Here is a 13,687-nt window from a genome sequence, read left to right on the forward strand (position 1 = left end):
CAGATACTGCCCATTTGAGCTACTGTTTGCACACGTACCTCTAAATTTTACTGTCGTTACCGATACGGTAGTTTGTTAATGGGAAAGTTCTTTATTCGGCGCAGCACGTGATCATTTTTGCAAGTCATCCCTGGTCTCCATGTTTGCAAATCATTTATCGACACGTTATTAATATGTCCAAGCGCCAAACTTGGGTATTTATAATTTCATTTATAATTATTAAGTACTAGATTTATTTTATCAATTTTTAATACGTAAATTTTTCTAATAAAAATATTTTTATTATTTAATTGAGATCTGCAAATAGTATAATTCTTTTAGACATTATTCACTTTCACAAAATTTTTTATCTTATTTCATATAATAATTACGATTTTTTTAAATTTTCACATAAGATGACAAGATAAAATAAAATTTCACTTTTTTCAAATTTTAAAATAAAAATAATATTAAAAATATATATTCTATTAATTTTTTATTCAATTTTTAACTTTCATCTCATCTCATCTCATTTTATCTTGTCTGTAAAAACAAATTATGCCTAGAGTTTACGTCGACGGATTAATTGGATAAATCTAAAATCTTTTACATTTTTCCCATTTCTCCTTATTTCCATTAAATATTATTTTCACTATATCTTTGATGAACGTAATATTATTGTCAATTTATATTTGTTATACACGATGTCACTCCCAACTTCTCGTGTCCAATGTCCATTGACGAATTTAAGGCACCAAAAAAGGGTGAATTTTAAATATCTCTCATAGTGGCCCCCAAAATTATTTTAATGTGACTGCTGCTATTCCGCCGGCAGTCGCCAAATGTCACTTTATTTTTTTTATATATAGTTTTTAAATTTTTTTCAATATTATTTTAAAAAAAATTATCAATATTCTAATAGTCATTTTTTTAACTATTAAATAAATAAAATTAAAATAATAAATATATAAACGGTCAAAATAAAGAGATAAAATATGAAATATTGTATCATTTTTCTTATTTTACCGCATACTCAATCCCCCGGGTTTCAATTTCGGTCTTTAATATGCTTATCTCAAAATTGGATTTCAAATGTAAATTCATCTTTAAAAGGGCACTGTAAATTATCTATGAAGATTTGTAACATTTTGAATTGGCATATTTTGGAAAATCTTCCAAATATCAATATCACACATGGAACGATCTCAAGTCCAACACCAGGAGCAATAATAATACCCTTTGGTATTATGGGATCATGGAGTGATCCCAATAGAACAACAAGATAAATATTTTAGCTATAAAAAAAAATTCATATAAATAAGTTTACATGCTGACATGATTTGATGTGGTACGTTAAATTATAAAATTATTTTTATTATGAAGCATATATAATTTATGGGGGCGGCTACTATGCCGCCCCATTTTGACCGCTGGGCATACCGCCCAGCGTAATTTTTTTTTTTTTTTTTTCACATTTTTTTAACATATTTAAATATATTTAAAAAATAAAAAAAAAATACACCAATATATTTAAAATCACTTCCTTAACCATTAAGTAAAAAATAAAAAAATAAAAAAATAAATTTTGAATAGGTGTCAAATAGATATGTCAAATTAGGGAGATAAAGTAGACTTTTTCATAATTTATTACATAAAATTATGTTAATTTATAAATTTATTTTTATATAATATAGTTATGAGATGATAACTTCTCAAATAGTAAAAGAGCCGTAGATACGAGGAAGTGTAGATTGTGTACCATAATTGGTACAAAAAAAAGGTATAAATTAAGACAGGAAAAGCCCACAACGTTTGACTTTGAAAGAAAAAGAAGTTTCTCTCGGTTTGGGAAAGTTTGTCTCACGCAATCGACACTTCCTAAACAATCTTATATTTTGTTAATTGAAAAGGAAAAAGGTGTTCCTTAAACGAGGCTTTTTAACGAGAAAGTGGGCTCCAATATATAATATCGGGTGGGCTCGGCTATACAATATATAATATCGGGTGGGCTCCATCAACGAGTCTCTTAAAAGGTGATGCCTCCACAAGTCCAACCGCTTTAAGATGGATTTCCATGTGCAGTTTTTTCTTTTTACATAGTGCATTGTCAGTGTCTTATTCTAGCTATAAAAAAATTTTATAAAAATAATTTTATAAATTAATACGATTTAATATGATTCGTCAGATTATAAAATTATTTTTATTATAAAATAAATCTAACAGATTAAATAAAATCACGTCAATTTTATAAGATTGTTTTGTATAATTCGTTTGTAGATATATCATTCGTCTCTAAAATCCAAATTTCCATCCAAATGCCAAATTCACAAGGACTATTTTTTTATGTCTTCAGAATAGTTAAGTACAATATGATTATGGTGCTTTGATGCATTTGAATCCAGCCGGTGTAGAAAAGTGCTTAACATGGCATAATTTAATCTAAAATAAAATTTTATAATTTAAATATTATAAATCAAATCTTATCATTTAAGTAATATGAATTATATGTTGTACACACCCACTTAATAATAACTTACGAAGAACTCAATCATTTATGGACTCCATATATGAAGAAAAGCTGAAAATGTTACCTGGGGTTGACAATTGTTGCATTGCAAACTTACTTTTTCAATGTAATGCACTTAACAATATTATATTTAATTTTTAATTTTAATCTCAAAAAATATCATTTCATCTCTGAAAATAAACGAGACCTTAAAGATTTTTCCATTAGGTGCATTGCATTGAAAGACAAATTTGGATCGTGCTAAAAATCTTTTTTCTTCTTGTATTAATCACCATCTCAATTCCTAAGAACCATTGATCAACGAGTCAATGAATTTGGTAAGAAAAATAATATTTACAAGCCTCTCGGCCTTTGTTAATTATTTCATCACCTTATAACATGATATCAAATGATCAATACATAATTAAAAGAATAATACGATGACTAAAAATATAAGAATAATATTTTTCATCTGTTACATATACTTATAATTTTAAACAAAACTTATTTTATCAATTTTTCCTTTTAAATTTAAATTTTAAATTTTTAAATTTTCATCGTATCAATAGCCGACACGTCAATACATATTATTATATAAGTAAAAATTATAAGTACAAATAACATTTTCCTTTTTCATTACATAATTATAGATGAGAATAATTAATTACACATGGAAACTCAACCACCCGAATTAAGTGTAACTAACCAATAACTTAGGGTGGGAAAAGAGTTAACTTAAAAAGGAATCATCAAAGCTGATGGACTGACTGAAACTTGCAAATAAAGAGAGTTTAGGGTTCTAAAATATTGTTTCCATGAATCAGGGTCCACCGACGATGGGTAATATTCGATGGCAATAGTGTTATGGGTTCTATTTTTTCCTCTGGATCACTGTCTTTTTGTGAAAAGTTCCACGCCCACCGATGCCACCATCTATGATTTGCCATGTAAAAGTTCAAAGGGTAGGGATAGAGTAAAAGGATTTCTTCATGATGACCAAAAGAAAGACCCTTTACTTTCTGTCCGTTGAAAACAAACAAAATACCATTGATCGGATTCATATATTCCACAAAAACCTCAAAAGATAAATGGCCCAAGACTTGCTCCTTTTTTTTTTTTTTCTTTTTTTTGTCTCTTAACTCTATATTTATTAAAAAAATTTTATGCATCACTGCATCATCTACTATTTACTATTCTACACCCTACATCTTATAAAAAATACCCTCACATCTTATGAAAAAAAAATTATAATTTTAAGATATGAAAATAAATAGTGACTGATATATAGAATTCATCTATTTATTATCATAAATCTATTATAAACCCACAGCTCTTTTATAATTATTTTATAACTTATTTTCAAACAACCAATGAAATCATGCCATTCTATTAAAATAAATTTTAATATTAAAAAACTACCTTACGTTTTATGTAGAGTTGTAAAATAATTGTAAGTTATTATTATGAGAATTATTATTATTATTATTGCATGCAAGAATTTCCTTTTTTAATATATATAAGCAATTGTTTTTTGAGTTTTGCTACTCATCATCTCCACACACCACACACTATATTTTTTATTATTTTTAAATTTTTTTTATTTTATTATTCTTAAACTTATTGAATTCTTCTACTCATTATTTATATACCATATATTTGATAAGATTAAAAAAAAATGTGATATGTAAAAATAATGAATAGAACTTTTCATTTCTAAAAGAAGATTGGCTCCTTACAAAATATGCCGAGTCCTCGATCAAATCGGCAAATCCACGGATACTTTTTAGGTGAAAAGGATACTTTGGAAATATCGTCAATACAATGAAATGAACCTTGGTTGCTACGAGATGTTGTCTTGTTTTCCCCCCGGCCTTTGGGTCTTTAAGAGGTGATTTTTTTTTTTCCGGGCTGCGCTGGTCCTTTAATCTCAAAATTGCCGAGACAATTTGTAGGGCCTGAGGCCCAACATATGTTGGGTTGGGGAGAGGGGAAGTTTTGCTTTTGCCTGTGGCCCTGAGAAGTATTTGTCCAATATGCTACCACTTATGGACTATTTTTTGGGGAAGGTTAATAGAACTGAGGTTTGCAGGGGTAATACTAATACTACAAAAGAATTATACTGCTTATAAATTTTGTTTAAATACATTATTTGTTGCGCGATTCATTATAATTATAAAAAAAAATTAAAATATAGATACTTACAATCTTTCACATGAATTTTATGTTCAATATTTTAATAAATGAGTTGCAGTTTATTTATTTATTTTTTGAAATTAAAACGTAATCAAATAGTCACTATGAAGAGGAAAAAACATCTCAGGCCTAAATAAATCAAGTCAAATCCATCAAAGAGATCTCACTAGAAGACAAATAAGAAGAGAGATTAAGAATAGACAAAAAAAGAAACAAGGGAAAAAAGAGTGTCAGAGGGAAAAAATTAAGGGATGGAAAATAAGAGAAAATTGAGAAATGATTGAAAGCAAGTCAGGCACGCCAATGAAGAGTAGAATAAAGCCGCATCCATCAGCATTCCCAAGGAAAGGAATAAAAAAGGGATCAAATCGGATGTGAAAGGGTTTATGGGACTTTAGGTTCTTCTTCTTTAGCTTCTTTAACCTCATGATGAGAGCTCCAGTGAGAATATCTCATTCAGCAAATAAACTTGCGACTTCTATTGTATAGTGAGAAATGAGAGACTGTAAACAATTATATTATAATGGATTTCTCATCCCCAAATGTCGATGAACGTAGGTATTATGCTGAATCACGTAAATATGTGTGTCTCACTCTATTTATTTTTCCTGCATTTACTTCTTATTTATTACTATGAATATATGCACCGATGTTGTACAACCACACCGGACTATTGTTGGGGTTTCCGAATCACATCGATCAAAGCCCGAGTCGTTCCAGCGGGCCGAGAATGACTCTTTCTCTCCTTTTGGCCTATTGTGGGATTTTTTTGGCATCAATAGTTGGTGCCGTCTATGAGATCCAATTTATTTTCTACACCAAAAGTGGGAGAAAGATAATTTTTTGGCGTGCGAAGTAATCTCAGGGTGAGGAGACAAATTTTTCCCCAGATAATTATTCTCAACTTTCCTACTCATGTTTTTATTAACAACACCATGGCAAAAATCGGGAGAGTAAACTCTTCCTCACCCATGTAGTTGACGATACGGTGGACTTAAGTGCCTGTAAATGACACTTGCAACTCAAGTGACTGGGTAACTCATCTTTTCAACCCATGGGGTATGTATTTTATGCGCGGGACACATGCACACAGCACATGCATTGGCGAGCAAATACTGTGCACTTAAGTGCACAGTGCCCTCTATCCATGCACATCCCAACTGTGCAGTGCCATGCACAGTGCGGGTGCATGTCACAGTGTAAATGGGAGGCTTGCAGCGAACTGCTGCAAGCCCGAGAACCCTTGGTGGCCACCACTTGGGTCATCGAAGGATTCTATCTCTGACCGGCTCATCCTGCAGCTGGGGACTGCAGCAACCAACCGTGAGCCTGTTGAACCTACCAGTGGCCACCACCTGGCCCACCGATAGTTTCTGCCCTCGTCCGGACCTCCCCCATTGTAGGAGTCAACGGGGGCACATTGCCTTGCACCCTGCAGGCCCTCTCCCACAACACCCGCAAGCTGGCAGGACCACTGTAAAGCACTTACAAGCCTGCCAACGATTTGTTTCGCCGGTGGAATGCTTTGCGAACCAAGTTGCTTGGTCACCAAGTGGCGGGCAACCACCTCCTTGGCCCAAGGTCTTGCTTGGTCATCCACTAGTAGGCAACTAGCTCCTCGGCCCAAGATCTTCCATGGCCACCCATTGGTAGGCAAACCACTTCCTTGCCCACCTGCACCTTGGCCACCTAGTAGAAGACACCCATCACATGCACGAACAGATCCTCCTCGGTCACAAACAACCTCCTTAACTAGCACTGTCATGATCCTCCTCGGCCACAAACAACCTCCTCGACCAGCACTATCACAGCCTTATTTGGCCACTGAAATCCTCGGGCAGATACTCCTCGACCATACATGCTCCTCGGACAAAATTTCTCGACCATGCGCTCAGTTACCCATCACGGCCACCAGCATCTCCAATATTTATTGCATGCCTTGCTCGACCACAAGGCATAATGCACGGATGCGTCTCGATCAAAGTTGCTCAGCCATGCACATGCGAGCAAACCTGCAGCTCGACCAATGCCCTTTCTAGCATCCCACTCCTTGGTCACACCCCAAACTTCTTGGCCTCTGATAGTTGCACGATCCCACTTGCCCAATTGACACATGCGCGACCTCACCTGTACAGATGCAAAGTTACTCAGCCTCACTTGCTCGGACACAGTTGCACAACCTAGGCTTGCCCGACAAAGCCTCCTCAATCACAAAAGTTCTATGGTTATGCATGAGTATCACTTGCTCGGTTTGAACCACCCGCTCTTCTCCAACTTAGTCACCCCTTGTTAGCAATCAGACAGTCCCTGCTGCATGAGATCACATGGCCCTAAAAAAATGTCCAACCAATGAGACTCGTTGGGCTACATGTTGTATAGGACTTGCATGTCCCATGCAACGACCAGTCCATCCACGTGGTCAAGGATTATCCCAAAGAGAGTTATATGATGCCCCACAGGTTCCAAAAAAAAAAAAAGGTGACGAATAAATAAATAAATAAAGAGAAGAAGATGAATCAATAACCACCAACATCAAACAATTTCAATCAAGCAAATATTAGCTACAACGGCTAAAACATCCCAGTTTTCTCTCTCAAGATTTGTGTGAATTTCATTTTTACTAACAAAATTAGTTTATATGGTGTGGAACACTGCTACATAGCCCCACTTGGGCATTGTTCAAGCGTCTTCATATGTCTCCTTTAGAATAAGCTGCTTGGCATCGTTGGCACCCGAATCTTTATCATCTCCGAAACATGGTTGCCCACAGGCCTCGCCAGCACGCCTCCAACCCTCGTCATGCACTAGCAAAGCGATTCGAGTTTGCAAACCTCACATTTATGATTTGGGATATTTACACTAACCGGGTTGGCTTTTTTAACACAAACAAGGATCTTCTTTAACCAAGCTGAGTCTTTTGACTCGCCAAGAAATCAGGCTGGGCACAAGTTTCAGGACTTTCCCAAATGGCCTACCGAATATAAGTCCATTGACTTTTCGACCTTTGTGCTACAAGCGGAGTCCCTTAACTCGCCACGAAGCCAGGCTGGGCATAAGTGTCAGACTTGCTTAGACGGCCAGTCGGATACAAATTCCTTGAATTGTCGACCTTCGTGCAACCAAGCAGAGTCCTTTGATTCGCCACGAAGTTAGGCTAGATGCAAGTCCCAAGACTTGCCCAAACGGGCTCTTCTGATACAAGTCCCTTGACTTACTGACCTTTGTACTACAAGTCGAGTACCTTGATTTGCCACGAAGTTTGGGTCGGGCACCTACCCCTAGACTTACTAGACGACCAGTCGGACACAAGTCTCTTGACTTACTGACCTTCATGCTACAAGCCGAGTCCCTTGATTCACCATGAAGTTTAGGCTGGGCACCAGTCTCCTTACTTGCCCAGAAGGCTAGTCGGACGCAAGTCCCTTGACTTGGCGACCTTTGTGCCACCAAGCTGAGTCCCTTGACTCGCCCTTGGATAACAACACTAGCACAACATCTTCCCTAGCAAATGCCAAGTGTTACGCTCATGCCATAACAATCGCCTCAAACATTCACCACACTCCAAAAAGATAATTTAGGTTTGCAAATTTCGCACTTGTGGTTGGAGATTATTTACACTAACCAATTTGACTTTTGCAGCACTATCAAACATCTCCCACGTACCTTCCCATTGAGGTTCAACAGGTAGGTCGAGCCTTATGACGGCCTGGCCTGCCTCACAGTGAAACATGGATCTAGTCTTTTGGCTGCCCAACATTACTTCTGATACGGCATCTCCTTCAGCAAAAGCTGAGTGTTACACTTGTGCCTCAACTGCCTCTCCTGAGTTATCTATGCAACAAGTTAACAAATAGGAAAGGCTAGGTTCCGCCTGGCTCCCCAGGCGCCCAACAAGCGGTTAGGTCATTTGACTACTTGGTCTTCGCACTACAAGACGAGCTCCACGCTTGCACCTAACGCGGTCAAACTAACCTCCCATTTATCTTGCCAAGACAAGCTCTGCGCTTGCATTTTACACGATCGAGCCTATCTCCCTCACATCACTCGCCAAAGCCGAGCTCCATGTTCGCACTTCATGCAGTCGAGCCAAACTTTCGCCTAACCTCACTCTTGAAAATCTTTATTGCTTAATGCAAGAGAAACAGAAAATCGGGTACCCACTCACGAATTTTTTTTTTTTTTTTTTTATGGGTTGCTATGAATTTCTGCATTTCTGTTGCATATTTTATGTTAAAGATTCTCAATGTCCTTTTTAGAACAAATTACCCTTAAGAATCGCAGGCAACTGAAGGGGATAAAATATATCAGGCCCAGCCCATTAAAGGGGCCCCCACTGAAGACAAATAAGAAGAGAGATGAAGAAAAGACAAATAGGAGACAAGGAAAAATAGAGTGTTAGAGGAAAAAAGAAGAGAAAATGGAGAAAACAAAGAAAGCAAGCTAGATACGCCAATGAGTAGTGGAATAAAGTTGTCATCCCTTTCCACTCCCAATGAGAGGAATAAAAAAGGGATCCGACCGGACGAGAAAGGGTTTCTAGGATTTTGGGTTTTTCTTTTCTAGCTTATTCAACCTCACGGAGTCACGATGAGAGCTCCAGTGAGAATATCTCCTTCAGAAAATAAATCTCTGAGTTCTATTGTACAGTGAGAAATGAGAGATTATGAGAAACTGTAAACAATTATATTATAATGGATTTTCCATCCCCAAACGTCCGTGGACGTAGGCATTATGCCAAACTAAGTAAATCTGTATGTCTCACTCTTTTTATATTTTCTGTGTTTACTTCTTATTTATTACCATGGATGTACGCACCAATGCCGTACAGTCGCACCGGATCATTGTTGGAGACTCCGAATCACATTGATCAAAACTTGAGTCGTCCCAACAGGTCAAGAATGACTCTTTTTTCACTTTCAGCCTCTTCGGATTTGTGGTGCGATATTTTCGGCATCAACGCACCATGTTGACCAAAACAAAACAAAACAAAAACAAAAGGATTTTCTTAACAGACTGGGGATCAACTGCAAATTTAACCATCATTGACATATAATTGGCATTTTCAATTATTTGTGCTTGTGTATACATTGTTGGGGCAAAATCAGATTCCAAACGCATTAACTGCAGGTCTTTCTCGCCCAGAGAATCCAAAGATGTATGGAAATTTTCATATAGAGATGAACAACTTTAATGTTCTGTACCTAACTACAAAATAGAATAAATTTGCAGCAGCATGAATATCCTCATCTTTAAATGAGCCATATCCTCGATGCAGTATTTTCCAATGTTGGTGTTGGTCCAAGATAATATCATACCTCGTCTCTAATTGAGCCATATTCTCGATGTATTTTCCAAGGTTCGTGTTGGTCCAAGATAATATCATAACATCGTAGAACCATGTCTGGGCCAGAACAGTTTCCGGGTACAGACAGCCCGCTGCCCGACAAGAGGACGACTAGTCTATGGTTTTTCAGTGCTAAATGATTGTTCATTGAACACAGTTGTTGAGCTAATACCAAACAAATTAATTATTTGATTTCATAATTATAGAATCAACTTATTTAATTTTTGTAATTATCAAATAAAGAGATTTAATTCCTAAAAATATTTACCTTATCTCATATTTATGTAATTTATTTGTAAATTGGGATGGATATTTTTTATTCAATCACAATTAAAAATAATAAAGATATAGTTCTTAAATGATCTCTTTTATACTGCTTGATCTCTCTTTTTCATCTTATTTTTTTATCATATTTTATTTTCTATCACCGATAGTCTAAATAATATCCCCGTAGTAATCTCACTAGATCAGTTTACACTTCATCATCTCTAATCTATTGATATGAAACATTTTGTGACTGTTCAACCAGCCTCATTTATTTTCGTAAATGAGACGTGTCGAGATTAAAATTAAAAGTTAAAAGTTAAATAAAATATTATTATAATATATTTTTTTGATATTATTTTTATTTTAAGATTTAAAAAAGTTGAATTATTTATTTTATTTTGTATAAAAATTTAAAAAAATTATAATGATGAGATAAATTAAGAGAAGTTGTTAAAACAAACGAGATCAGAATCTGAACTATGTAAAATGTCTCTTCATTAAACACAATTGAAGATGATAAAATTAAAATAAATATATATATATAAACTTATAAGTAAATCATGATACGCGTATAATTATTTTTACAATTCTATAAAACGATATTATTTTTATAAATTAATTTTACTATTCAAATTAAACAAAGTTTGGCAAAGAATGAATTGCGAAAATTAATAATTTTTCTAGACTGTACCTCGTTCTAAATCAGCAGTTGGAGTGTGATTTTCATTAGGAATGTGTATTGTCACATCCACGAGAATGCAACTGTGGAAGGATGCTTTTAAGTACAAATCGCCATAATGAAATTGCAAGGAAATAAGACTCGCAGGACCCCGCAGGCCGGGGCCTCCCTTTGGAAGCAGACAATAATTGGAGGTGATTTCTATTTTCTACCCCACGCTCCTAGACAAAAATCGCATGTGACCAGGATGTCTCCATTTATATTTGCTTACAGGTCATTTAAGTTTCCAATCTATCGAAGACAGTCGTCTTCACGAGCCTCATTGATGCTTCCATTAATGATTAAGCAACAGTGACTGGAGATACCTGATGTCGAGTAGAGTATATATTAGGCGGAGTTCTAAGTCAAGGTCTATTAATGGAGGGAGCCTTAGGGGAACGTCATGAATTTATGTCATTCACACTTCTATTCTAGTTTTCTGTAAGATTAAAAGAACAAGTACTCCCATCGCCGAGTTAAAGTAACTGAGATGGGTGTGTATGCGAGCAAGAACAAGAGCAAGAATTTGTTTGACAAAGACGTTAGTGGGTTGATGGAGAAGACGGGGTTTCTGCAGAAAGAAATGAGGGAGATGATTTGTGAGAGGGAGAAAGAGAGCAAGGGTTATGAGCGGGACATGATGATTTTTGCATTCAAGGAGGCGGAGTGGAAGCAAGAGAGGAAGAGGCTAAGAGGAGAGGTGAAGAGCTTGAGGAAGATGGTGGAAGAGAAAGAGGATAAGATCAGAGGGATGGGGGAGAAGAAGAGTGATCAGATCAAAGAGTGGGAAATGTTGGGAACCAGCTTCATGGTGGAGCAAATGAGGGAGGAGAGAGCACGGCGAGATGAGACTGTGGAGAAGTGGAAGCAGCTATATCTTGCAATTAAGATGGAGCTTGATGATCTCATTCAGAGAACACATGATCATGGTACGTACACTTTCTTTCTCTCTCTCTCTTTAGTGTATATCATGTGCTCACACACTATTCAGAAATTCTAATTCATGATTCAGTTGCTGTTGTTCATGTGTTGGGATAGGGCTGAAGAGAATGTTTTTCGGTTACCCTACATGAAAGAATGTCTCAATTATTCAGCCAAAAAAAAAAAAAAAAGGAAAGAATGTCTTAGGTTTATGTATTTCCTTCAGAATATTCACACTTTAAACCCTTTTAAGCATATGAAACGTGCTTTAAGGAAAGAAGAATGTGAATGAAATTGTTACAGTAATGCAATGGCCTTGGTTAATCTACATAAAATAATCTTCATCCTGTGCATACCCAAAGTCGAATAAATATTGGTGAGATCATTGGCCACATAATCATGGTTTCAGTGAAACTGGTCGAAATGCAGAAAAAATGATATAGTTCACTGCATATGCACTTTTACGACAAACGAAGTGGGACACTTAGTACATATTTCTTAGTTGGATCTGTCAAAACTTGGGTCCCAATCTTCTGCAATAACCCACATGAAAGAATAGGTTTTGAAGAAAAAGGAAAAAACTCCAAGATCACGAAGAATGATTACCGGTAACTTGCTGTTTTGTACTGCAGGGGATGTGCAGTATTGGAGAGCAGAAGAGGAAGAAGAGATGATGATAGAAGAGTTGCAGAGGGAACTCAATGCCAAGGAAGAGACCATCAAAGCACTGAAAGCGAGAGTAGCTTCTGTGGAGCATGAAGAATACAAGAAAGAGCGAGAGATTGACATATTGAGGCAAAGCTTACGAATCATGAGCAGCCAGAAGACGGCTTCGCGTGTCACCAAGAATCTTCCCTAAAGTAGGATTGTCCTTTGGCAATAAAAAAAAGTTGTAACATTGTCGGTGCTCTGTGAATCACTTCGCTAACAGTACATTTATGCAAAATTGGCTTCAGTTGAAACAATTTTCTAAGTGAAATTTACCAAAAAGATGTTGGATTATTTCTAATATTTCCACCAGTTTAATTTTGACTTCTTTTAAAATTTTTCTTTAATATGATTTTTTTATTAGTCTTACGTAAAAAAGACACAAATTTTTAGTAATTTATAAGGAAATGAGTTTCACAATACATAAATTAAAATATAAAAGTAGATATAAAATAATAGTTACATTCTTTTTTTATCTTTTTTACAGTTACTTCACACTTTTATGATAGAAACTTTTTTTAAAAAAAATTTAAATGAAAGATTATAATTGCTGCTATTATATCTATTTATTCTAAAATTAGTGTTTAAAATTTACAATCTGCATACTATATAAACAGTATTGTATTTTAAAAGCAAAATTGTCAGATTCCTTTTTTTTAGGACTCAATTCGTGAGTATAAAATAATATTTGTCTAAAAAATAGATTAATAATCGTCTCACTATTTGCTATTTTCAATCTTTGTTTGCTCTTATTTTTTTTTTTTAACAAAAAATGTGAAATCCAAAAGAACAGTTGAACGTGGTGGTGGACAGTAGGTGCGCATACGAGAACAAATTCTATGCCGACGGCATGTGAGAGAAGCCTAAAAGAGGGAAATGAGTGCTATTTTTTTAAAAAACAATTAAAAATAAAAATCTATTGCTATTTCAAATGTACATATATAATATATTTGATATGACGCAGAATCATGTAAAAGATATGACGTTGCTTGGGTTAAGATTTAGACATGTTTGGGTAACTAATTTTTAAATTTTTTCATAACTTAAATAC

The 13,687-nt window shown here is 35.3% G+C and overlaps 1 protein-coding gene across 1 annotated transcript; it reads left to right on the forward strand.

Annotated features, from left to right (window-relative positions):
- Positions 1–11,186: 11,186 nt before the first annotated feature.
- On the forward strand, positions 11,187–12,920 carry LOC121242477 (E3 ubiquitin-protein ligase BRE1A-like). Its single transcript, XM_041140323.1, has 2 exons — positions 11,187–11,936; positions 12,561–12,920. Exons 1-2 carry the CDS (start codon positions 11,498–11,500, stop codon positions 12,785–12,787), a joined length of 666 nt encoding a protein of 221 aa, XP_040996257.1. The 5' UTR covers positions 11,187–11,497; the 3' UTR covers positions 12,788–12,920.
- Positions 12,921–13,687: the final 767 nt, after the last annotated feature.

The sequence above is a fragment of the Juglans microcarpa x Juglans regia genome, chromosome 1D (assembly GCF_004785595.1).
Source record: "Juglans microcarpa x Juglans regia isolate MS1-56 chromosome 1D, Jm3101_v1.0, whole genome shotgun sequence".
In the NCBI taxonomy this organism is placed as follows: Eukaryota; Viridiplantae; Streptophyta; class Magnoliopsida; order Fagales; family Juglandaceae; genus Juglans; species Juglans microcarpa x Juglans regia.